At 41.9% G+C, this 26773-nt stretch overlaps 1 protein-coding gene across 2 annotated transcripts; it reads left to right on the forward strand.

The window, feature by feature from the left end:
- Nucleotides 1–770: 770 nt before the first annotated feature.
- NOXRED1 (NADP dependent oxidoreductase domain containing 1) lies at nucleotides 771–25389 on the forward strand. 2 transcript variants are annotated; one of them, XM_033187286.1, is made up of 7 exons: nucleotides 771–811; nucleotides 1375–1546; nucleotides 12975–13168; nucleotides 19870–20050; nucleotides 20768–20919; nucleotides 21484–21706; nucleotides 24794–25389. In XM_033187286.1, the coding sequence occupies exons 2-7, from the start codon at nucleotides 1392–1394 to the stop codon at nucleotides 24966–24968; spliced, it is 1080 nt and encodes a 359-aa protein (XP_033043177.1). In that variant the 5' UTR covers nucleotides 771–811; nucleotides 1375–1391; the 3' UTR covers nucleotides 24969–25389. The 2 variants fall into 2 exon arrangements, with proteins under 2 accessions (XP_033043177.1, XP_033043176.1); XM_033187285.1 differs by lacking the exon at nucleotides 771–811 and adding an exon at nucleotides 820–1215.
- Nucleotides 25390–26773: the final 1384 nt, after the last annotated feature.

Consider the following 26773-nt stretch of genomic DNA (forward strand, 5'->3'; position numbering starts at 1 on the left):
TTTTTTTTAGTAGAGATGGGGTTTTACCGTGTTGACCAGGCTGGTCTCGAACTCCTGACCTCAAGTGATCCACCTGCCTCAGTCTCCCAAAGTACTGGGATTATAGGCATGAGCCACTGTGCCTGGGTGAGACTTTGCTTTTAAAGAGATTGTGTCACATAACAGCCTTCCTATAAAAGGGATTAGAGAAGCCAGACACAAAAGGTCACACATTGTATGATTCCATTTATATAAAATATCTGGAATAGGTAAATCCATCCAGACAGAAAGCAGACTGGTGGCTGAGGGTGGGAAGGGATATGGAGTAACTGCTTGATGGGTGTAGGCTTTCCTTTTGGGAATATGAAAGTATTTTGGAACTACATAGAGGTGGTGGCACAACATTCTGAATGTATTGATGAATTATTCACTTTAAAATGGCTAATTTTATGTTATGTGGATTTCACCTGAAAAAATTTTTATTGGTTTCTTGAACATAAAAAGGAGTTGTAAACTAACTCAAGTAGTGCTAAGATCTGTAAGATATTCTAGTCTGAAAAAAAAACCTAGAAATCCAGAATCTTCTTTTGGGAAAAGGAGGGTCTCATACTGCTCTAGTGTGGTACTCCTAGAAGTAGTGGAAGGAACTCACGTCCTGATATTCAGCTCAGGAAGACCTCTAAGTGGGGCTGGCCCCTTTAAGACTCAGAGACTGTAATCTGGTAGTTAAGGAGTCATAATCACAAGTTTCTTGGGTAATTCTCCTTAGAAATGTAGTTCTTACCTTCCAGGATCAGAAGTACTGAGGAGCAGAGCCAATCTTCTCTGTTTGGTGATAGATATATGTAGACGGGTTTATATGACTTTGAGTTTAGTTTGTAAAATCTAGATGTCCCTGCCCTAGACAGGGGACCGTGATATTTAGTTTGGGTTCTTTTCTACCCTGTGGAGAACAGAGTTCAGTGAAAGGGAAGCATTTCTTTGAAATGTGGTTCTATGTGTTCAGTCCTATTTCCAAAACGCAGGAGGGAATGGAAGGGAAAACGTCCTGGCTCAAGAATACCTGTAAAACTCAACTGTTGTTGTAAATTCATCTGCCGAAAACAGTGCCTGTAACCCATGTGGAGAAACAACACTTTGGGTTTCTGTACAGATTTTCATGAGTCCAGGATTCATGGGCAGCCAGTGATTAGGAATCCTCAAACACTCACACTCTAGAGTGTGAATTCAAGACAGGTGAATTCCAAGTTCAGAATTTGGGAGTAGAGAGTTGCTGAAGCCCACCATCATGAGTGCTTGTGACCTGGGCACACATACCATCATACACACACCTCCTACATAGACCCCTCTTCTACCAGGACAGGGAGCCAAACTGATTAGTATCTATCACTGCAGGAAATAGTGGCTTGGAAATGGACATGCTCCAGGACCTTGAGTCCCTGCAGTTTGAGTATGGGGTTCCAGAGGAAGATCGTATCTGGCTGTATTTGCAGGGCCGTTCTCGGGGACTGATGATAGAAGCTTGTGCCCATGCAACCTTCTTCTGCAAACTATTATATAATTTGAGGTAAGCTGAGTATCCAAATTGAGGAAGTTGGACAAGAATGTCACTGCTGAGAATTCAAATGTCTTAAATTTTTTTTATATCAGAGGGTAAGTTTGGCTGGTGGATTGTTGTTCTATCTTTTCCAACCCAGAGTCAATGACTCCTGGTCTGAAAGGACAGGAAATCTATACCAGGGTCCCCTGGCTGTGGTTACATAATAAAGCATAGATTAGTAGTGATTACCTTTTAGTGGATGGATTGATTAAATGATCGTTTATTCATCCATTCACTCACTCATCATGACCACCAGCTTGCCCTCCACAGTTGCTAATGTCTAGCCATTCCTTATGTATTGGCAAGGAGTGCAAGTGGAATCAGTTCTTTCTTTTGGGGCTGAGGTAATAGTGGAATGCTCCCTTACAGGAAGGCTACCCAGGCCTTCACAGGTCCTGTGCCAATGACTTCCTTGAAACCAGGAATATTGATTTGCAGAAAAGCTCTCAGTCCAGTCTTGATTCTGATATCAATATGGCTTCAGACACTTAAATAGAAAATGTGTGTGAAGCATGTACATATAATTAGGCTCCTGAATTCTGCAACTCCAGGTCACTCTGGGAGCATATGTCACCTCCTCACTCTACTTCTTAGTTTTTCTCTGAAGTTAGATTAATTCCTGGATGGTGGGACCAGATTTGAATTAAACATGCTTATAGATACAGCATATGTCCAAGGAGGCAGGCTGCTCAGTCAGTGAATTTACTGATTGGCTTACTGATAAGGATGCATAAACCTATTGGTGGTACTCACTATGACTGGTGAGGAAACAATACGTGAAACTTGCAGGTGGTATTTTATATTTGGAAGGATCAGGCACTAAGAGAAAGTGCTCTTTCAACCAGGAGAGAAGGCTTAAATAGAGTGTGACTTGTGTTGCTTAGAAGCAAAATCCAGAGCTTTAAGACACTGGTTTTTACAGAAATACAGAACAAATATAAGGCTGTCATATAGCAATGAAAGTATACCTTATGTATTCAGAAGTCTGACTTTGTTAATCTTGGGCCAAGGAAACACATCCAGCACCAACAGTAAGTGGACCTCTGAAAATAGCGGTCTGAAATCTTCATCCTTAGTTTCTCAGTTCTGTTCTTTTTTGTTTTGTTGTTTAAATTTGTACCCTGGATGAACACTGTTTTGTTTTTATAAACCATTTATAAGTCATAACCTTCTTAAAAAGCCAAGTTATCTGGTTTCTCAAGTCTGCAGATTTGAAATAGCAAACTAGAGAGAGTGGGCGTATCATAGGAAAGGAATGCACTCACATCTAATAGCAATAAAAATTGACAGCTGTCTCAGACAATGGTATCATTGACAGTGGTATCAGTAAGATGTAGAAATAGGAAGCTCCAGACTTTGTAACCTTGAGATACTAACTTAACAATAATATATGGTCCAAAAGCCTTTATGAAAACTCCAGCAAGCACTTAAGAAATTGTAGTGCCCTGGAGAGGTACAAATCCAAGAATAGCTGCATTTACACAGGTAAGAAAAGCCATTGCAGTTCACCTAAGATATTCCTTTCCTCAAGCCAGCCTCAGGTGATCAGGAGAAAATGCCTAATTTGAGGCTTCTCCCTTGGAGGGAAAAAGAAAAATGGAATGTTTGTCCACTGTTCTACCTTTTGAGGGGCTGTCTGAGGGATTGGTTTCTGTCTCACATGACTTGGAGCACTGATGAGGAACCAACATATTTTGGATGAAAACAAAGGATCACTCAGTGACTTGTTGCAGTACAGAGAACATGCAGTACGGCAGATAGATACCAGAGTGAGGAAAAGATTATGAGTCCCTGCAATAGAAACAGGCAAAACTCTTTAATTGGGAAATTCCAAACCCAGCCCCAGAGAAGACTCATTCCTGGAAAGATTTGACAGGCCCCAGAATCTCTAGCTGGGCTGATTGGGAAAGATCTTCCCCTGTATGGTGCCAGTCTGTAAAGATTGGGAGAGACCTGACTGTTCTTTCAAAAGCCCAAATCCAGCAAAAAATAAAAAGGCAACATTGCTCAACCATAGGAACAAACTACTGCAGAAACCAGCCCTAAAGAAATAGATTTATGAGATACCTAACAAAGAATTCAAAATAATAATCTTAAAGAGGCTCAATGAGCTACAAGACACAGAAAAACAACTAGGCCAGGCACAGTTTACAGATTAATTTGTAATTACAGGCCTGTAATGCCAGCAATTTGGGATGCTGAGGTAGGAGGGTTATTTGAGCCCAGGAGTTTGAGACCAGCCTGGGCAACATAGTGAGACCCTGTCTCTATGAAAAAAAAAAAAGTGATGAAATCAGGAAAACAATACATGAATAAAATAGTATCATAAAGAGAAACTAAGAAAGAACCAAAATTTGGAGCTGGAGAGCACAATAATTGAATTGAAACAACTCACTAGAGTGGTTCAACATTAGACTTGATCACACAGAAGAAAGAATCAGCAAACTTGAAGAGCAGTTATTTGAAATTATCAAATCAGAAGAGCAAAAGGAAAATTAAGAAAAGAAGAAAATCTAGAGGACTTATGGGATACTATCAAGTGGGTCAATATATGCCTTATGGGAATGTCAGAAGGAGAAGAGAGACAGAGCAAGGTGCAAAGAGCTTATTTGAAGGAATAATGGCCAAAAACATCCCAGATCTGAGGAAGGAAATGGACATCCAAATTATTCAAGAAGCTCAGAGGACTCTAATTTGGATGAACCCAAAGAGGACCACACAGAGACACATTATAATCAAATCATCAAAAGTCAAAGGCAAAGAATACTGAAAACTGCAAAGAAAAAGCAACTTATCACACACAAGGGAGTTCCCAGAAGACTATCAGTGGCTTCTCACCAGAAACATTACAGGCCAGAAGGGAGTGCTTGATATATTCAAAGTGCTAAAAGGGGAAAGAAGAAAAAAAAAAAAACTGTCAACCAAGAATACTATATCTGGCAAAACCTGTGCTTCAAAAATTAAGGAGAAGCTGGGCATGGTGGCTCATGGCTATAACCCCAGCACTTTGGGAGGCCGAGGTGGGCAGATCAATTGAGGTCAGGAGTTCAAGGCCAGCCTGGCCAACATGGTGAAACTCTGTCTGTACTAAAAATACAAAAATTAGCTGGGCGTGGTGGTGGGCACCTGTACTCCCAGATACTTGGGAGACTGAGGCAGGAGTATTGCTTGAACCCAGGGAGGCAGAGGTTGCAGTGAGCTGAGATTACACCACTGCACTTCAGCCTGGGTGACAAGAGCAAAACTCCATCTCAAGGGGGAGAAAAAAAAAAAGGAGAAAGAGCTTCCCAGATAAACAACAACAACAAAAAACCTCATCGCTCCTGGACCTGCCTTACAACTAATGCTGAAGGGAATCCTTAAGTTGAAATGAAAACATGCTAGTCAACAACACAAAAGTATACAAAAATAAAATGCTCTCTGGCAAAGGCGAAGATATAGCCATATACATAATACTGTGATGGGTGGTACATAAATCATTTTTAATTGTGGTATAGGATTTAAAGATAAAAGCTGGCCAACTGTGATGGCTCACACCTATAATCCCAGCACTTTGGGAGGCCAAGGCAGGAGAATTGCTTGGGCTTAGGTGTTTGAGACTACTAGCCTGGGCAACACAGGGAGACAACATCTCTTAAAAAAAAAAAATTAGCTGGGCATAGTGGCACACACCTGTGGTCTCAGGTATTTGGTAGTCTGATGTGGCAGGATCGCTTGAGCCTGGAAAGTTGAGGCTGCAGTGAGCCATGATCATGTCACTGCACTCCAACCTGGGTGACAGAGTGAGACCCTGTCTCATAAAAAGATAAATAAAATATATATATAAATGTAAATAATATAGAAATAATAAAATGTAGAAAATAAAATTATAAATATCAATAAGTATAAATATAAATAAATAATAAAAATTAAAAATAGGCTTGGCACTGTAGCTTACGCCTGTAATCCAGCACTTTGGGAGGCTGAGGCAGGCAGATCGCTTGATTCCAGAAGTTCGAGACCAACCTAGGCAATGTGGTAAAATCCTGTCTCTACTAGAAATCACAGAAATTAGCCAGGTATGGTGGTATGTGCCTGTACCCCAGCTACCCGGGAGGCTGAGGCGGGAGGATCACCGGAGCCCGGGAGATCAAGGCTGAAGTGAGCTGTGTTCACGCCACTGCACTCTAGCTTGGGCCACAGGGTGAGACCCTGTCTCAAAAATAAAAATACTAAAAAAACAACTATTACTATAAAACCATGCTAATGGTTCAAACATATCCAAAAGATATAATTCATGAGATAAATAACAAAAAGCAGAGGCAGGGAAAGATGAAGTAGAGTTTTTGTAAATGATTGACGTTATCATCTTAAAATAGGTTGTTACAACTATTTTTATGATTTTTATGTAATTTCCTATGGTAACTACAAAGAAAATATCAACAGAAAAAAAGAAAATAATGTAATTACAAAAAAAAAAAATCAGTGAAACACAAAAGAAAGCAGCAAGAGATGAAAAGAGGAACAAAACTGCAACACATGGAGAAAAAACAAAATGGCAGTGATAAGTCTTTCCCTATCAGTAATTATTTTAAATGTAAATGGATTAAGCCCACCAATCAAAAGATACCAAGTGACTGAATGGATTAAAAAAAAAAAAAAAACAAGATCCAACATATATCTTATCTTCAAGAGACTCACTTTAGATGTTAGGACACAAATAGACTGAAAGTCAGAGCATAGAGAAAGATAATTCTATGTAAATGATAACCAAAAAAGAATAGGAGTGGTCATACTTGTATCAGACAAAATAGATTTTAAGTCAAAAACTGTCATGAGAGACAAAGAATGACATGATGATAAAAAGATCAATTCACCAGGAAGATAAAACAATTATACATGTACCTAACATCAGAACATCCACATATATGAGGCAAATATTGACAGAACTGAAGGTAAACAATTATAGCAGGAGATTTTAATACCCAACTTTCAATAGTGGATAGAACAACCAGACAAAAGGTTAGTAAGAAAACAGAAGACTTGAACAACACAGTACACCAATTAGAACCTAACAGACAAGTGCATAACACTTCACTCAACAGCAGCAGAATACACATTCTTTTCAAGTGCACATGGAACATCTTCCAGGATAGATCATGTTAGGTCACAAAACAAGTCCTAACAAATTTAAATAGATTCAAATCATACCAACCGTCTTTTTTTTTTTTTTTTGACCATAATAGAAGGATACTAGAAATAGCAGAAGAAAAACTAGAACATTCACAAATATGTGGAAGTTAACACAACTCTTGAACAACCAATGGATCAAACAGGAAATCACAAGGAAAAATTGAAAATATCTTAAGTGAAAATGAAAACAACATACCAAAACGTATGGGTTGCAACAAAAGCAGTACCATAAGCAAACTTTATAGGAGTAAATGCCTACATTAAAAATAAGAGTGGCCGGGCACGGTGGCTCAAGCCTGTAATCCCAGCACTTTGGGAGGCCGAGACGGGCGGATCACGAGGTCAGGAGATCGAGACCATCCCGGCTAACACGGTGAAACACCATCTCTACTAAAAAAAAATACAAAAACTAGCCGGGCGAGGTGGCCGGCGCCTGTAGTCCCAGCTACTCGGGAGGCTGAGGCAGGAGAATGGCGTAAACCCGGGAGGCGGAGCTTGCAGTGAGCTGAGATCTGGCCACTGCACTCCAGTCCGGGCGACAGAGCGAGACTCTGCCTCAAAAAAAAAAAAAAAAAAAAAAAAAAAAAACCCGGGAGGCGGAGCTTGCAAGTGAGCTGAGATCCGGCCACTGCACTCCAGCCTGGGCAACAGAGCGAGACTCCATCTCAAAAAAAAAAAAAAAATTAAGAAAGATCTCAAATCAACAGCCTAACTTTTTATACTTCAAAGAACTAGAAAAAGAACAAACTAAACCCAAAGTAAGCAAAAGGAAGCACATAATTAGATTAGAATAGAAATAAATAAAATAAGACTATAAAAACAATGGGGAAAAAAAAGTCAACGAAAATAAGAGCTAACAGCCCTTTCCTAGACTAACTGGTAGAGAAGAGAGAAGAATCAAATAACAAAATCGGAAATGAAAGAGGAACCATTAAAATTGATGCAACAGGCCAGGTGTGGTGGCTCACGCCTGTAATCCCAGCCTGGGAAACAATGCAACACCCTGTTTCTACAGACACAAACAAACTGATGCTGTTGAAGTAAAAAGGATCTTAAGAGTAAGAGTCTACTATGAACAATTACATGCCAACAAATGGGATAACTTCAAAGAAATAGAAAAACTCCTAGAAACATACAACCTACAAAGACTGAATCATGAAAAAATTTTAAAAATCTGAAGAGGCGGCCGGGCGCGGTGGCTCAAGCCTGTAATCCCAGCACTTTGGGAGGCCGAGACGGGCGGATCACGAGGTCAGGAGATCGAGACCATCCTGGCTAACACGGTGAAACCCCGTCTCTACTAAAAAAATACAAAATTAGCCGGGCGAGATGGCGGGCGCCTGTAGTCCCAGCTACTCGGGAGGCTGAGGCGAGAGAATGGTGTAACCCGGGAGGCGGAGCTTGCAGTGAGCTGAGATCTGGCCACTGCACTCCAGCCTGGGCAACAGAGCGAGACTCCGTCTCAAAAAAAAAAAAAAAAAAAAAATCTGAAGAGAACTATAACTAGTAATATTGACTCAAAAATAATAATACACTCCCAAGAAAAGCCGCAGGCCTGATGACTTGACTGGAAAAATCTACCAAACATTTCTTTTTATTTTTTATATATTTTTAGACAGAGTCTCGCTCTCTCACCCAGGCTGGAGTGCAGTGGCGCGATCTCGGGTCACTCCAACCTCCACCTCGCATGAACCCTCCACCGGGTTCATGCAAGTCTCCTGAGCTGGGATTACATGCACCTGCCACCATGCCTGGCTGATTTTTGTATTTTTCATAGACACGGGGTTTTACCATATTGGCCAGGGTGATTTCGAACTCGTGACCTCAGGTGATCCGCCTGCCTTGGCCTCCTAAAGTGCTGGGATTATAGGCATGAGCCACCACACCTGGCCTTACCAAACATTTAAAGAAGAATGAACAATCCTCAAACGCTTCCAAAAAAATTGAAGATGAAGGAACACTTCTGAACTCATTTTATGAGGCCAGCATTACCCTGATACCAAAACCAGACAAAAATAATGGAACTACAGACCAATACCCATAATGAATACAGATGCAAAATTCCTCAATAAAATACTACCAAACTGAGTCCGATAGCTTATTAAAAGATTTATATGGCAAGTGCAATGGTTCATACCTGTTGAATTCCAACAATTTGGGACAGTGAGGTAGGAGAATCACTTGAGCCCAGGAGTTTCAAACCAGTCTGGGCAACAACATGATGAGATTTTGTCTCTATACAAAATTTTTAAACATTAGCTAGGTGTGGTAGCATACACCTGTAATGCCAGCTACTTGGGAGGTTGAGGTGGGTGGATTGCCTGAGCCTGGGAGGTCAAGGCTGCAGTGAGCTGTGATTGTGCCACCACACTCCAGCCTGGGTGACCAAGCGAGACCCTGTCCCAGAAAAAAAGAGAAAGGATTATACACCATGACCCAGTGGGATTTATTTCTGGAATGCAACAGTGATTCAACATGCAAAATCAATCGATATAATGCATCATATTAACAAAATGAAGAACAAAAATAACATGATCATTTTAATTGATGCAGGAAAGGTGTTTGACAAAATTCAACACCTTTTCATGATAAGAACACTCCGCAAACTAGGAATAGAAGGAAATTATCCCGATATAATAAAGGCTAGATATGAAAGGCCCACAGGTAACATCATATTCAATGGTAAAAACTAAAAGCTTGCCAGGTGTCGTGGCTCATGCCTGTAATCCCAGCACTTTGGGAGGCTGAGGAAGGTGGATCACGAGGTCAGGAGATCGAGACCATCCTGGCTAACACGGTGAAACCCCATCTCTACTAAAAATATAAAAAGTTAGACGGGCATGGTGGTGGGCACCTGTAGTCCCAGCTACTTAGGAGGCTGAGGCAAGAGAATGGCATGAACCTGGGAAGCGGAGGTTGCAGTGAGCCGAGATCACGCCACTGCACTCCAGCCTGGACGATAGAGTGAGACTCCGTCTCAAAAAAAAAAAAAAAAAAAAGGTCAAAACTCAAAGCTTTTCCTCTAAGATCAGAAACAAGGCAAAAATGCCTACTCTTACCACTTCTGTTGAAGTACTGGAAATCCTAGTCAGAGCAATTAGGCAAGAAAAAGAAATAAAAGACATCCAAACTGGAAAGCAAGAAATAAAATGGTCTCTGTTCACAGATTATATGTTTTGTTTGTTTGTTTTTGAGACAAAATCTTGCTCTGTCCGCCAGGCTGGAGTGCAATGGCATGAGCATAACTCACTACAACCTTGAACTCCTGGGCTCAAGTGACTCTCCTGCCTCAGCCTCCTGAGTAGCTAGGACTACAGGTGCACACCACCACACCCAGTTAACTTTTAATTTTTTTATAGAGACAGTGTCCTGCTATGTTGCCCAGACTAATCTCTAACTCCTGCCTTCAAGCAATCCTCCCACCATGGCTTCCCAAAGTGCTGGGATTTCAGGCATGAGCCACTGTGCTCAGGCTGACATGATCTCACATATAGAAAACCCTAAAGATTCCATTAAGAAAAAAACTGTTAGAAATAGTAAACAAATTTAGCAAAGTTGCAGGATACAAAATCAACATACTAAAATTAGTTGCATTTCTGTACACTAATGAACAACCTGAAAAAGAAATTATGAAATTAACATTTACAATAGCCTCCAGTAGAATAAAATACTTAGTAATAAACTTAGTAAAGGCATGAAAGATTTGTACACTGAAAACTACAAAACATTGTTAAAAGAAATTAAGGAAGACACAAATAAACTGAAAGACATCCCATGTTTATGGATTAGAAGACTTAGTTTTAAAATGTCCATACTACCTAAAGCCGTCTACAGATGCACTGCAATCCTTATCAAAATCCCAGTGACATTTTTCATGAAGATAGAAAAAAAATCCAAAAATTCATATGGATGAAGCTTGAGGACATTATGATAAGTGAAATTAACCATGTATAAAAAGACAATACCACATAATTCTACTTACATGAGGTATCTAAAGTAGTGAAACAGAAAGTAGAATGGTAGTTTCCAGGGGCTGGGGAGAGAGAAAAATTGTATAGAGTTTCAGGTCGGGTGCAGTGGCTCACGCCTATAATCCCAGCACTTTGGGAGGTGGAGGTGGGCGGATCACTTGAGGTGGGGAGTTTGAGACCAGCCTGGCCAACATGGAGAACCTCATCTCTACTAAAAATACAAAAATTAGTTGGGCGTGGGGTGTGGTGGCATGCACCTGTAATCCCAGCTAGTCAGTAGGCTGAGGCAGAGAATTGCTTGAATGTGAGAGGTGGAGGCTGCAGTGAGCTGAGATTGTGCCACTGCACTCCAGCTCAGGCAATGGAGGGATACTCTGTTTTGAGAGGAAAAAAAAAAAAAGCATATAGAGTTCCAGTTCTGCAAGATGGAAAGGTTCTAAAGATCTGTTGCACAACTATATCTATATGTGTCTATCTATCTATCTATCTTTTTTTTTTTTTTTTTGAGATGGAGTCTCGCTCTGTTGCCCAGGCTGGAGTGCAATAGTGGATCTCGGCTCACTGCAACCTCCACCTCCCAGGTTCAAGAGATTCTCCTGCCTTAGCCTCCTAAGTAGCTGAGACTACAGGTTTATACCATCATGCTGGGCTAATTTTTATATTTTTAGTAGAGACGGGGTTTCACCATGTTGGCCAGGCCAGTCAAACTTCTGACGTCAAGTGATCCACCCACCTTGGCCTCCCGAAGTGCTGGGGTTACAGGCGTCAGCCACCATGCCTAGCCACAATGTGCATATAATTAACACAACTGTACTGTGCACTTTAAAAATGGTTATGATAGTAAAGTTTATGCTCTGTGTGTGTGTGTGTGTGTGTGTGTGTGTGTGTGTGCTTTTCCTGAGACAGGGTCTTGCTCTGTCATTCAGGCTGGAGTACAGTGGCATGAGCACAGCTCACTGCAGCCTCAAACTCCTGGGTTCAAGCAATCCTCCTGCCTCAGCCTCTGGAGTAGCTGGGACTACAGGCGTGCGCCACCATGCCTCGCTAATTCTTGTATTTTTTGTAGAGACGAGGTCTCACCATATTGCCCAGGCTGGTCTCAAACTCCTGAGCTCAAGTGATCTACCTGCCTTGGCCTGTCAACGTATTGGGATTACAGATGGGAGCCACCGTACCCAGCCTGTGTTTTTTAACCACGATTAAAAAAAAAAAAATTGACAGATGTCTGCACAGAAACAAACAAAACATGAGGGGACTGGCCCACAATGTGTTATAGACATTACAGTATGCTATATAATAGTGACTGTTCACATTGGTGTACTGAGCCAGTGAAATGATTAAATATTCAGACTGTTTAACCAGGCAAGCATAATACATGTAACAAAGTATGTTCATTTAAAACATTTTAAATTTTGGTCCCTTGAAAGGGTTATACTTTTGTTTCTGGAAAATTAACTCAGGAGGAACATTTCATTCCCTAGTGAGGCTGGATAAATGACACACAGTTGCAATGCCTTATCTCCAAAGTACTTAAGGTGCCACCAAGCACCTTAAATGACAAAGCAGAAAACATCAGAGATTGACAGTTAAGAAGAACTAGGGGCCGGGCGCGGTGGCTCAAGCCTGTAATCCCAGCACTTTGGGAGGCCGAGACGGGCGGATCACGAGGTCAGGAGATCGAGACCATCCTGGCTAATACGGTGAAACCCCGTCTCTACTAAAGAATACAAAAAAAAACTAGCCGGGCGACGAGGCGGGCGCCTGTAGTCCCAGCTACTTGGGAGGCGGAGGCAGGAGAATGGCGTGAACCCGGGAGGCGGAGCTTGCAGTGAGCTGAGATCCGGCCACTGCACTCCAGCCTGGGCGACAGAGCCAGACTCCGTCTCAAAAAAAAAAAAAAAAAAAAAAAAAAAAAAAAAAACTAGGCTGGGTGTGGTGGCTCACGGCTGTAATCCCAGCACTTTGGGAGGCCAACACGAGTGGATCACGAGGTCAGGAGATAGAGACCATCTGGCTAACATGGTGAAACCCCGTCTCTACTAAAAATACAAAATTAGCTGGGCTTGGTGGCGGGTGGGGAGAACTGAGGCAGGAGAATGGCGTGAACCTGGGAGGCGGAGTTTGTATGAGCCGAGATCACCCTATTGCACTCCAGCCTGGGTGACAGAGTGAGACTCTGTCTAAAAAAAAAAAAAACAAGAACTACAGTGTGTGCACGTATTTATGTATGTGTCTGTGTGTTCATTCTCCAGAGCATCATTAAATGAGAATCAAAGTTCCAGACATCTCTCAATTGACTCCCTTAATTCAGCCAGTCCTGAAGAGTTTAAGGTGGGCATCATTGGAGGTGGCCACCTTGGGAAGCAGCTGGCTGGCACACTGCTGCAGCTCGTCCCCGTCCCTGCTGAAAGCCTACGGATCTCCACTCGGAGGCCAGAGGCTCTGGGTGAGCAGCGGTGTGTGGGAGAAAGGGGGCTTGGCTGTGCTGTGTAGGTGTCAACAGAGCCATTTTGAAAGGGTCCTCTAAAGAGGAGTCCTTGCATACAGCGTGTGGAGTTCTCAGCTTGCTAGACCTAGGAAAGGTTAGAAGCATGACTTTATCTCTTGTTCTTTAAAGCAACTTTTTTTCTCCATGTATATGTTTTATATCCATCTCTCCTTCCTGTGCCTTTGGTGATGAATTATCTTTCTGGATCTTTGATACAGGGAAGCTTTCCATACAGAGTTCAGATCTTCTAACTGAATCAGTTAGGGTCTGGTTGGGTGTTATACTGTTCCAGGCATTTGTAGTTGGCCTTATGTTTTTAAAAATGACATTTACTGGCTTTTTTTTTTTTTTTGAGACGGAGTCTTGCTCTGTCACCCAGGCTGGAGTGCAGTGGGCGGATCTCAGCTCACTGCAAGCTCCGCCTCCCGGGTTTACGCCATTCTCCTGCCTCAGCCTCCCGAGTAGCTGGGACTACAGGCGCCCACCTCGTCGCCCGGCTAGTTTTTTGTATTTTTAAGTAGAGACAGGGTTTCACCGTATTAGCCAGGATGGTCTCAATCTCCTGACCTCGTGATCCGCCCGTCTCGGCCTCCCAAAGTGCTGGGATTACAGGCTTGAGCCACCGCGCCCGGCCCATTTACTGGCTTTTAAAAAATGTTTTGTGGTCGGGTGCGGTGGGCACACCTGTAATCCCAGCACTTTGGGAGGTCAAGGCGGGTAGATGACGAGGTCAAGAGTTTGAGACCATCTTGGCCAACATGGTAAAACCCTGTCTCTACTAGAAATACAAAAATTAGCTGGGCGGGGTGGTGCATGCCTGTAGTCCCAGCTGCTCAGGAGGCTGAGGCAGGAGAATCGCTTGAACCCAGGAGGCAGAGGTTGCAGTGAGCTGAGATCACGCCACTGCACTCCAGCCTGGCGACAGAGCGAGACTCCGTCTCAAAACAAAAAAAAAAAAAAAGTTTTGTAATGATTCCATTTATGGTGATAGAAATCCAAACAATGATTTCTTCTGGGGAGATGGACTGAGAAAGTCCCAAAGGAACTTTTTCTGGGGAGATGAAAATGTTCTATATCTTGAGAGAGGTATGGGTTAAATGGGTGTATGCTTTTGTCAAAACTGATCAAACTATATACTTCATATCTGTGTGTTGAATTATATGTAAATTATACTTCAATAATAAAAAATGTAAAATAATATGCATACTGTAGGAAATTTGTAAGGAAGGCTACAACTACCTATAATCTACTCAGGTTATCATTTCCTCCCCATGTTTTTTTTTCTCTATATCAGTAATTGACACTATATATAGTTGTTTGTATTCTGCTTGTTTTACATAATGAATGTATCATGAGCATATTCTCATACTGTTTTAACATTTTTTGAAATAATGATTTGCCCACGTCTGTAAGCCCAGCACTCTGGGAGGCCGAGGTGGGCAGATCACCTGAGGTCAGGAGTTTGAGACCAGCCTGGCCAACATGTTGAAACCCAGTCTCTACTAAAAATACAAAAATTAGCCAGGTGTTATGGTGGGTGCCTTTGGTCTCAGCTACTCAGGAGGCCGAGTCAGGAGAATCACTTGAACCCAGGAGGCGGAGGTTGCAGTGAGCTGAGATCGCGTCATTGCACTCCAGCCTGGGCGACAGAGTGAGACTCTGTCTCAATCAAGCAATCAATAAGAAATAATTATTTTAAGCCCCTCCACTTCCCACAATAGAAGGTTACCCCAGCAGGCTTTGAGCACACTCCCTTGCTTCTCCCTAGCAGGGTGTGCTTGCTGTATCTGGTGTTTGGATGCACAGACTTTGTAGTTGTGCCCAGCAGTGGCTGAGACCACCAGACACCCTACACCATTCTTCCTTGCTCTGTTTTCGTCTCAGGATTTAAAATGTTAATTATATTAGTGAGAGATTAATGTAAAAAAAAAAAGATTTTAAGGTTGTGTAGTATCCCAAAGTATGGATGTACTATAATTTATGTTAACTGTACCTTATTTAGTTGAACTTCCTTGTACATAATTTTCCAAATAAAGTTATCAGGTCAAAGAATTGGTACAGCTTTATTAATTTTTTTTTTTTTTTTTTTTTTTTTGACACTGAGTCTCGCTCTGCTACCAAGGCTGGAGTGCAGATTGTGGAGAGTACAGGCTTAGCTCACTGCAACCTCTGCCTCCCAGGTTCAAGCAATTAAGCAATTCTCTTGCCTCAGCCTCCCCAGTAGCTGGAATTATAGGCGTACACCACCATGACCAGCTAGTTTTTTTTTTTTGTATTTTTAGTAGAGACAGGGTTTCACCATGTTAGCCAGGCTGGTCTTGAACTCCTGACCTCAGGTGATCTGCCCACCTCAGTCTCCCAAAGTGCTGGGATTACAGGCGTGAGCCACCGCGCCCGGCCCTAAAATATTTCTATACAATAAATGGCACACAGTTAAAAGTGTACAATTTGATGTTTTGGCATGTATACTCCTGTGAAACCATCACAAGGTAATGAACGTATCCCATCACCCCTAAAAGTTGCCCCTTGTCTTTGGTAATCTCTTTCTGTCCACTTCCCTGTAGCTCTCCACCCAGGAAACCAACAATCTGATTTCTGTCACCATAGATTAGTTTGCATTTTCTAGAGTTTTATATAAATGGAATCATACAGTTTATAGTGTTTTTTTAGTCTAACTTCTTTCACACTGCATAATTTGTTTGAGATATATCCAAGTTTTTCTTTTTTTTTTTGGACAGAGTCTCACTCTGTTGCCCAGGCTGGAGTGCAGCGGCACAATCTCGGCTCACTGCAACCTCTGCCTCCCGGATTCAAACGATTCTCCTGCCCCAGCCTCCCAAGTAGTTGGGATTACAGGCGCGTACCACCATGCCCAGCTAATTTTTTGTTTTTTTTAATAGACACGGGGTTTCATCATGTTGGCCAGGCTTGGTCTCCAACTCCTGACCTCAAGTGATCCTCCCACCTCAGCCTCCCAAAGTGCTGGGATTACAGGCGTGAGCCACCATGCCCAGCTGAAATATATCCAAGTATTTTTATGTATCAATATCCTTTTTTATTTCTGAGTAGTATTTCCTTGCATGATTATTCCACAGTTTATTCATTTGGTTTACTTAGGCTGTTTCCAGTTTCGGCTATTACAAATAAAGCTGCCATGAATACGTGTATATAAGTGTTCATGTGGGCAACTACTTTCATTTTTCTTGGGTAAATACCTGGCAGTGAAATGGCTGGGTCATGTGGTAGGTATCTGTAATTTTTAAAGAAACTTCTAATGTATTTTTTCAAATTGACCTCCCAAAAGGTTTTCAGGTATACTTTTTTACCAACATTGCATAAGAACACCCATTTCACTACACCCTGGTCAGTGCTGGGATCATTTTTAACATCACCATTTTAATATGCTTTAAATTATTTTCTTGTTTTAATATGTCTTTCATTAATAACTAGAAGAGTTTTATTTTCTTAGGTTTTATTACTATGTCATATTTTTTTGAGGTGCTTTTGACCATATTTTCTGTTGGAGTGCCCATATTTTTCTTACTTTATTTATGGATTTATGTATTTATTTATTTTGAGACACAATCTCACTTTGTCACCCAGGCTGGAGTATAGTGGCATGATCTCGGCTCACTACAACCTCCCTGCCTACCAAGCTCAAGTGATTCTCATGCCTCAGCCCCTCACGTACCTGGGATTACAGGCACACACCACCATGCTCAGCTAATTTTTGTATAATATTTTAGTAGAGACGGGGTTTTGCCATGTTGGCCAGGCTGGCCTTGAACTCCTGGCCTCAAGTGATCCACTCGCCTTAGCCTCCCAAAGTACTGGGGTATAGGTGTGAGCCACCGTGCCAAGGTTTATTTTTCTTATTGATTTGTAATTTTTTTTCTTTTTTGGTTTTATAAATAGAGACAGGGTATCACTGTAATGCTGAAGCTAGTCTTAAACTGCTAGGCTCAACCAGTCTCCTGCGCCTCACCCTCTGAAAGTGCTGATATTACAGGAGTGAGTCACCACACCTGGTCATTTTTTTTTTTTTTCCTATATTCCTAAGGAAACTAGAAAAAAATCTTACCAACTGGGCATGGTGGCTCACGCTGGTAATCCCAGCACTTTGAGAGGCTGAGTCAGGTGGATCACTTGAGGCCAGCAGTTTGAGACCAGCCTGGCCAACATGACGAAACCCCATCTCTTCTAAAAATACAAAAATTAGCCGGGCATGATGGCACATACTTTCAAATCCCAGCTACAGGGGAGGAATGAGAATTGCTTGAACCCAGGAGGCAGAGGTTGCAACGAGCCAAAATCGCACCATGCACTCCACCCTGGATGACAGAGCAAGACTCTGTCTTAAAAAAAAAAAATCTTACCACTCAAGGTATATTTATCCCATCAATAGGACTAATATACATGATATTTCAACAAAGTACATATATTCTTTGCAAAGCAATGTATTTATTAGAATAAAATTATAGTTGTAAAATGTCGGTGTGTGTTGTGTAAGGAAACAAGAATTCAAAATGCTCAACATCAGCTTCTATGCACATGAAAAGAATGAGAACACCACATGAGAGAATGATAGATATGCCTGTTTTGTAAACTTTGTCCTGTTGTATTAGTCTGTTTTCACACTGCTATAAAGATACTGTCTGAGACTGGGTAATTTATAAATAAAAGAGGTTTAATTGACTCACAGTTCTGCATGGCTGTGGAGGCCTCAGGAAACTTACAATCATGGTGGAAGGTGAAGGAGAAGCAAGTACCTTCTTCACAAGGTGGGAGGAGAGAGCACACAGGGGAAACTGCCATGTTTAAACCATTAGCTCTCGTGAGAACTCCCTCCCTATTATGAGAACGGCATGGGGGAAACTGCCTCCATGATCCAGTCACCTCACACCAGGTCCCTCCCTTGACACATGGGGATTACAATTCCAAGATGAAATTTGGGTGGGGGCACAGAGCCAAACCAAATCATCTGTCTTTCTTCCAGGTTTATCAGTATCTAGATAACCTCAGCATTATATTTGCCATGTACTCTCAGTGGCTAACATAAGAAGTCACTCGCCAATGTCTGTTATATTCTGTTTTCCAAAGACATGTATGACATATCACCAGATATGAGTGTACACTTTAGGTTTATACTTTTGAAAATCCATATTGCCTCATGCCCATAATCCCAGCACTTTGGGAGACTAAGGCAGAGGGATCACTTGAAGCCAGAAGTTGGAAACCAGCCTGGATAACATAGTGAGATCCTATCTCTAGCCTAAAAAAAAAAAAAAAAAAATTGAACTACCAGTGAGTGTTTTTATGCAACTACATGAGTTGTGAGTCTTTCTTCATTTATAAATATCCTAATAAAATTAATTTGTATATGCTTTACAGAAACTGTTAAATATTTGCAAACTCCTCTCAGCCTCTGATTTATACCTTCCACTCTCCTAGTCTTTTCCACCACCTCAAGTCAGCTCTATACCTTTGGAAAAGTCATATGATTTCTTGAATCCTCAGTCTCCTCATCTGTAAAATGAGACTGCTATTCATTTCTGCTTCATAAGGTCCTTGTGGGGGTTACACCTTAGACACTATACTTTGTACATTATCTGACACATGGTTATCCTGCAGTACATTGGAGTAAAAGGCTTCTCTGAGATTTTTTTTTTCTTCCTAAAAAAAAAGTCTGGGCAGCACATGGTGGCTCATGCCTGTAATCCCAGAACTTGGGAGACGGAGGTGGGAGGATCATTTGAGTCCTGGGGTTTGAGGCCAGCCTAGGCAACATAGTGAGACCTTGTCTCTACACAAAATAAAAAAATTAGCTGGGCATGGTCACACTCACCAGTAGTCCCAGCTACTTGGGAGGCTGAGGTGGGAGGATCCTTTGAGCTCAGGAAGTTGAGGCTATAGTAAGCCATAATCACACCACAGGTGACAGAGCAAGACCCTGTCTTAAAAAAAAAAAAAATCTGGGGCCGGGCGCGGTGGCTCACGCCTGTAATCCCAGCACTTTGGGAGGCCGAGGTGGGCGGATCACAAGGTCAGGAGATCGAGACCACGGTGAAACCCCATCTCTACTAAAAATACAAAAAATTAGCCGGGCGCAGTGGCGGGCGCCTGTAGTCCCAGCTACTCAGGAGGCTGAGGCAGGAGAATGGCGTGAACCCAGGAGGCGGAGCTTGCAGTGAGCCGAGATCGCACCACTGCACTCCAGCCCGGGGGACAGAGCGAGACTCCGTCTCAAAAAAAAAAAAAAAAAAAAAAAAAAAAATCAGAAAAATTCTAGCACTTGATCTAAAAGTAAGATAAAGATGAATTGTAGGCCAGGTGTGGTGGCTCACACCTGTAATCCTGGCACTTTGGGCGGCCGAGATGGGCGGGTCATCTGAGGATGGGAGTTCAAGACCAGCCTGGCCAACATAGTGAAACCCCGGCCACGTGCCTGTAGTCTCAGCTACTACTGCTGCTTTAGTACTAGAGTTAGGGCATTGCTGCATGGCTTTTAGAAGGCCTGTAGGAAGGAATATCTTCTGATTTATGGAGCAATAAGACTTGGGTTGATTTACTGAGCTAAAATAATGATCACCCTCTCCCCATAGTTGATGTTCAGGTCAAACTCCTTAGTACTGTGCTCTGTCTTCCTCTTTCCCTTCCAGGTGAGCTCCAGAAGCTGGGAATCAAATGCTTTTACCACAATGCTGATCTGGTGAGTTGGGCCGACGTGATATTCCTCTGCTGCTTGCCATCTCAGCTGCCTAATATCTGCGTAGAAATTCATACCAGCCTTGAGAAGACCAGCATTGTGTACAGCTTTGTAGCTGCCGTCCCACTACCCAGGTATCTTGTTAGGGTGAGAACGGAACTGGCACAACTGTCCTGTCTCCCTGTCTCTGACTTCTGCCTCCCACCTCCACTGTAGCCCCTACCTCTTAGAGCTGGTCATTTCTAATAATAAGGGGGAAGCAACTTTATCTGTAGAAGAACATAGTTAGCCAATCTTTTTTGTAACTTCCCTGCTTACCCACAAACAGTACCCACAAACCATTTTTGTTGCTGTACAAAGGTTTACAATTGCAATAGAACATTTATTCCCATTACTTGAACACTGAAGTATTCTCCTTGTGCATCAATGAGAAGAGAAATCATCAGTCAATAACATGAAAAGCTACTGAAAGTATGTGTCAAGTATTGTTTCTGCACACTTAGTTTCTAGCCCAGTGCCTGGCACATAACATTTAATAAGTAAGGATTTGTACATTATCTGACACATGGTTATCCTGCAGTACATTGGAGTAAAAGGCTTCTCTGAGATTTTTTTTTTCTTCCTAAAAAAACAAGTCTGGGCAGCACATGGTGGCTCCATCCATCCATCCAGCACATCCATTAGGTGGATGAACGGTCCAATTAATTAGTGTTCTCAGTACAGACCCAGACCCGCATTTATCTCTGAGCTGTGTGGGGGAGTCTGTTTATGGGTTGGATGTAAACACAGTGGGTTATGTGGTCATTTATTCCAGTCCTGGCATTGCACTCCCTGTCTTGCTTTACTTCCAGGCTGAAACTACTGTTGAACCACACCAATATCTTGCGGCCTCAGTATCAGTATGGTGAAGATTCTGTCAGCATCTGGGGGGCCAATATGAAAGTCATAGCTGCTCTCCAAGATCCTACGATTCTTCAAGCTACCTGTCCCTACAGTCCTGCTGGTCATGGCTCAATATATTTCTGGCATTCTTTTGAAAATTACTTTCCTTTTGGCCCATTGCTATCTTATTAAATCTCTCTGTGTGTGTGTGTGTGTGTGTGTGTGTGTGTGTGTAAGGCACAAGGTACTGCAGGAGAACTACTTAGGAAGAGCTGAGAAGCCTGATCATTTGGACTTCTTAAGGACAAACTAAAAACCAAAAGAGGAGATAGCTCATTTCAATAGGAGGATGTAATGTTGGACTAAAATGGCTTTTCCCTGTTCTAATCTTGCAGTTTTCCCCAGTTCCTTCTCCTTATTAGCAACGACTATTCTAGAGACACTTTTTGCCATTAGCAATGTCTACATTAGTCGTATCTGTCCGCCTTTGGGATGGTCAACACATGATATATTATAAAGAGCACAAGGAGGGCTTGTTTATCTTGTGGTTCATATTACCAACCTGTCTTGGAAAAAAGGTGGCTATTCAAAAAGGTGGCTATTCACTGTCGGGGGTTTATTCTAGGTTCTCTGCAACTCATTTTTGGTGGTGCTAACTGGTATTTACCTTCTCACTGATGTGTAGGGGGAATAATCCTCAAGATCAAGTGGTTGGAGGGAGTGTTTTATGCGGCCCTAAACATATGCACAGCAAGAAACATGGCCCACTCCCAAGTGCTGCAGCTTCTGAGTGAACTCTTTCTCTCCGTGCACTTTGAAGACTGTGGGAAAGACACAGCATCTTGCCCAAAGTTTCAATTAACAGATTTTGTCAGCAAAGCCTATGGCAAGAACTTGTCTCAGGAAAGGTAAGGGCATCAGACAGCTGGCCATTCTCATTTCTCCCAGACTCTGCTTAGTTAATGCTTTTTTCTTTTATCCTTTCATGTTCTCTTTAAACACTGATAAAAATCATACCTTTCTGTAAAGAATTTCAAAGAGTGGGAAAGTAAATGTCATCCTTTGCCTTCCAAATCCTGTTTCATAGATTTCACCTCTAAGAGTTTTTATATTTTTATCTATGCATTTACAAAGATTTATATTGTTATAATGTATATGCATATCTATTCCTATATATACAGTGTTAGACACATGGGAACTATGTATTCTGCTTTTGTACTTACTGTATCACAGCTACCATTCTATGTTAGTACAATCAGAGCTACTTCATTTATGAGCAGCTACCTAGGTGTCCACCAGACACATTTATTTCATTAAATTTATTCACCCTGTTTCACTTGATAGAGATGTAGTTCCTCCTCCTATCCCCAATTTTGCATTACGGGCTACTTTTACTTTTTTTTTTTTTTTGAGACAGTCTTGCTCTGTCACCCAGGCTGGAGTGCAGTGGCGCAATCTCGGCTCACTGCAACCTCTGCCTCCCGGGTTTAAGTGATTCAAGTGCCTCAGCCTCCTGAGTAGTTGGGATTACAGGAGTGTGCCATCACACCTCGCTAATTTTTGTATTTTTAGCAGAGACAGGGTTTCGCCATGTTGGCCAGGCTGGTCTCCAACTCTTGACCTCAAGTGATCCGCCTGCCTTGGCCTACCAAAGTGCTGGGATTATAGGCGTGAGCCACTGCGCCCGGCCTGCTTTGAACATTCCTGTACTTTGCGCACTTGGACCAGTATTTTGGTGGCATATGTGAAAGAATCTCTGGGTCAGAGGTTATACATATTTTATATTTGATAGGTGTTCCCAAATTGCTCGTAAAAAATGTGGTACTTGTTTACATTTCTACCAATAGCATAGGAGGGTGCCACTTCTCTATTTGATAACTATCAAATAAGTATTTTTGATCTTTGATAATCTAATATGGGAAGATTATTGCTCTTATTACTAGTGACTTCCATGTCAGTAGATCCACTGGATGCTTTAAACTCTTTTTCTTCCTTAATTATTGAACATGCCATCCTTCTTGAAGCAGTCTCTTCTCTAGGCTGACATGATCCCTCCCGTTCTCATTTTCTTCCTGACTCCCCGGCCCCTCCTTTCCTAGCTCCTCCTTTGCCTCACCCTTAAATCCGGGTGTTTTCAGGGCTCTATCCTAGGCCTTTTTCTTTTCATGCTATACTTCTTTTCATTCTATACTTTGTTCCTGGTGATCTTTTCCACTTTGGGGACTTAGGTTGCCATCTTTACACTGACCATCTCTAGCCTAAATGTCAATGCTATGCCTAGGTAACAGTGTATTCACCATCTCCACTCAAACTCACCACGTCCAAAAACATACCTGCTCTTATACCTGCTCTTCTAATGTTTCTTACCTAATTATATGCGGCTTCACCAAGTTGTTCAAATCAGAACCCTAGAAATAATCCTAGATTATTCTTCCCCTCTTATCTTTTGTATTCCAATCAGTCATCAATGGACAGTTTATGCCTGGCTAGGTGTTTTATTATTTGTAGAGACTGGGGTCTCACTTTGTTGCCCAAGCTTGAATTCCTGGGCTCAAGCAATCCTCCCGCCTCGGCCTCCCAGATTGCTGGGATTACAGGATTGAGTCACCTCGCCTGGTCTCTTAGTTATTTTAAATTCCCAGAAGATTATTCCAATATTCCTCCTATATGTGGTTCTGATGCTTGTTCTGGCTTTTCAAAGTGTGGGTTTTGGTGGTTTTTTGTTTGTTTTTTGGCTTTAGTATGCCTGTTAACTTTTTCTTGATAGTCAGACACGATGTACCAGGTAAAAAGAACTGCTCTAAATAGGCCCCCCCCCCTTTTTTTTTTGAGACGGAGTCTTGCCCTGTCACCCAGGCTGCAGTGCAATAGCGCGATCTTGGCTCACTGCAACCTCCGCCTCCCTAGTTCAAACGATTCTCCTGCCTCAGCCTCCTGAGTAGCTGGGATTACAGGTGCCCGCCACCACACCCAGCTAATTTTTGTATTTTTAGTAGAGATGGGGTTTCACCATGTTGGCCAGGCTGGTCTCAAACCCCTGACACTGTGATCTGCCCGCCTCAGCCTCCCAGAATGCTGGAATTACAGGCGTGAGCCATCGCACCCAGCCTGTAATAGGCCTTTAATAATGTAGTCAGGAGCTGAGGAGGGGAAGTGTTCTATAGTCCTATAAGTAGGTCTGTCTTTGAGTGAGCCTGTGCTCTGGACTGTGAACTTCACAAGTGTTTCTCAGGTTTTTTCTCCTTCTTCAGTGGAACAGGATGGCTAAAGTGGGCTGGAGTTGAGGAGCCCACTGCTCCTTCCACGTGGAAGGGCAGACCTGACTGGAACTGGCTATTTCTCTTCCCCCAGGTCAGTCAGGCTCAGATAAAACCCCAGAAGGTTTGGCTCTGGTTAAATAGTTTCTCTCAAGGGCAGACCTTGCTAAGAACAGAATGCTCTGGCATATTTCAAAATGGTTCCTTTTCCTCTCCCTCTGATGGAAGCACAAGGTGATTTTTGTATTTTTGGTAGAGCTGGGGTTTTGCCCTGTTGCCCAGGCTGGTCTCAAACACCTGAGCTCAAGCAGCCCACTTGCCTTGGCCTCCCAAAGTGCTAGGATTACAGGCATGAGCCACTGCACCCAGCCTACTTTTTAATCTATATAGCTAAAGAGGCTATCTTAAAAGCAGTAAGACTTCTTCCTTGCTTAATGTCCACGATCTTCTTATGTATGTTCTTTCTAAATTCAAGAAAAATGTTCTGCAAAGGGTGTCAATGTCAATATTATAATAATTCTGTAATTATGAATTCCTCTCCAAACGCACTTAGAAAAATGTACATAAGTGTGAGAAATCACCATTAAGTACACTTAAATCTACACATTGACTAGTTCTAGCTGAATTTCTAGTTTATGAAAAGGTCATGAGGAAAACTTTCTTTAAAAGATGTGTTTAACAGCCAAATCAGATATACTGAACAGACATAAAAAAGTAACAATTTTTCTTTCACCTCAGGCCTTTCCCCTGGTTTGATCTGACTGCTGTGCAACTCAAGGAAACTCCGTTTAGCCAGCATCTCTCAAGCAGTCCTGTTCTCCAAGACCACCTTACCCATCTGTACTGTGCTTCATTTGTCACCTCTCTAACCAAAGAACAGCCAGTCGTTTCCACGGGCTCTCCATCCCAATAAGAGAATTCGGGAATCAGGATTTTTTCCCACTCACAGATTTTCCCTACAATATTATGCCCTGATTATCACAATTGACTGTGGGAGTCTTGTGACTGTATTGTGTTTGCCACATGATAGACATCAGGAATTAGAAAACTGTACTGATGAGGAAAACGTAGAATAAAACAAGTGGTCCTATCCATCAATATGTATCTGGCTTTCAGAAGCAACTAGTGAAACTACACAACCTAACTTAAGTAAGCTGCTCCGCAGCAAAGCCTTATTAATACAAATTATTTCTCTTCTAAAATTCAAGACGTTATAATGTTATAAGTTTTAGACAATTACATACTGCAGCTTCTTTTCCAATAAATCAAATTTCAATCCATTTGCCAGCAGTAGGTAGCTGGAAAAAGATATAGTTTGATTTTCTCACAATTTTGGATAGGGAAGTGAAGGTATGGTAAACCATCTTAATTGAATTATGGCTTCTGTCATGCTTACTTTGACTATATATGACTGTTCTGGCACTATCGTATTTACAGCTGTTCCCATTTAAACCATTTACAAACCTGGTATTTAATGGCTAAAACTAACTTTGCAAAATATAGATCTGTATTGCAAATTTGTTGATTTCCTTTACGTTTTGCAAATACTTTTTGTCAATTATAAGAGTTGAAAACAACAGGGATGTCACTATGCTCTGTCACAGAACATAACCGCTGTTTGCTAAATGCTAAAGGGCTTTTGAACAAAACCTTTCGCTATATATGTAAATCACCATGGTCTTAGGTTAATCATTTACATTTCGTTTTTTTACATAATCGTGAGCCAGGCAAATGCAATGGTATGGTGTTAGAATGGTTTCTGATAAAATTTTGTTAGTCCAGTTTGGGAAAATATTAGGTTCATCATCAAATATTAACACTTGGCATAAATGTTCATTTGAGGCACTCCTGCTTCTGTCAGTGGAAAAACAGACGAACATATCTTTTACTATTCATTCAGGTGTAGGAAACTGGAGGTTCATCACTGTCCTTCAGGACTGTTGTTAGCCCACAGTTGTTTTCAGGATTAAAATGTGAGTTCAGGAAGAGAATGAGCAGTTAAATCTGTAAAACTAGAGGGGAATTGGAGCCATTCAGGTAATGAGAAATATTTTATAATTTATTTTTTTATTTTTATTTATTTATTTATTTATTTATTTATTTTGAGATGGAGTCTCGCTCTGTTGCCAAGGCTGGAGTGCAATGGTGCAATCTTGGCTCACTGCAGCCTCCACCTCCAGGGTTCAAGTGATTCTTCTGCCTCAGCCTCCTGAGTAGCTAGGATTACAGGCGCGTACCACCACTCCTGGCTAATTTTTGTATTTTTAGTAGAGATGGAGTTTCACCACGTTGGCCAGGCTGGTTTCAAACTCCTGACTTCAAGTGATCCGCCTGCCTCAGCCTCCCAAAGTGCTGGGATTACAGGTGTGACCCACTGCACCCAGCCTATAATTTCTTTTGAGAAGTGCAGTCGTGGGTAGACTCTAGCCTAAATTTTATATTATAAAGACCTGGAAAGTACCACATAAAAGAAACTGTAAGCAAACCACAGAACCTATTTCATAGTGGTAAGCTATGTTTAGATATTTACATATTTAGATACATACATATCTAAAAAAAATTTTTTCTTTTAAATTTTCCCTGATGCCAAAAGGAAGAGAGAACTTGCCCACTTTTTTTTTCGTAAAACATTTCATTTAGGCCGGGTGCAGTGGCTCATGTTTGTAATCCCCACACTTTGGGAGGCCAAGGCAGGCAGATCTCTTGAGGCCAGGAGTT

The sequence above is a fragment of the Trachypithecus francoisi genome, unplaced genomic scaffold (genome assembly GCF_009764315.1).
Source record: "Trachypithecus francoisi isolate TF-2019V2 unplaced genomic scaffold, Tfra_2.0 Lachesis_group3, whole genome shotgun sequence".
NCBI classification, from domain to species: domain Eukaryota; kingdom Metazoa; phylum Chordata; class Mammalia; order Primates; family Cercopithecidae; genus Trachypithecus; species Trachypithecus francoisi.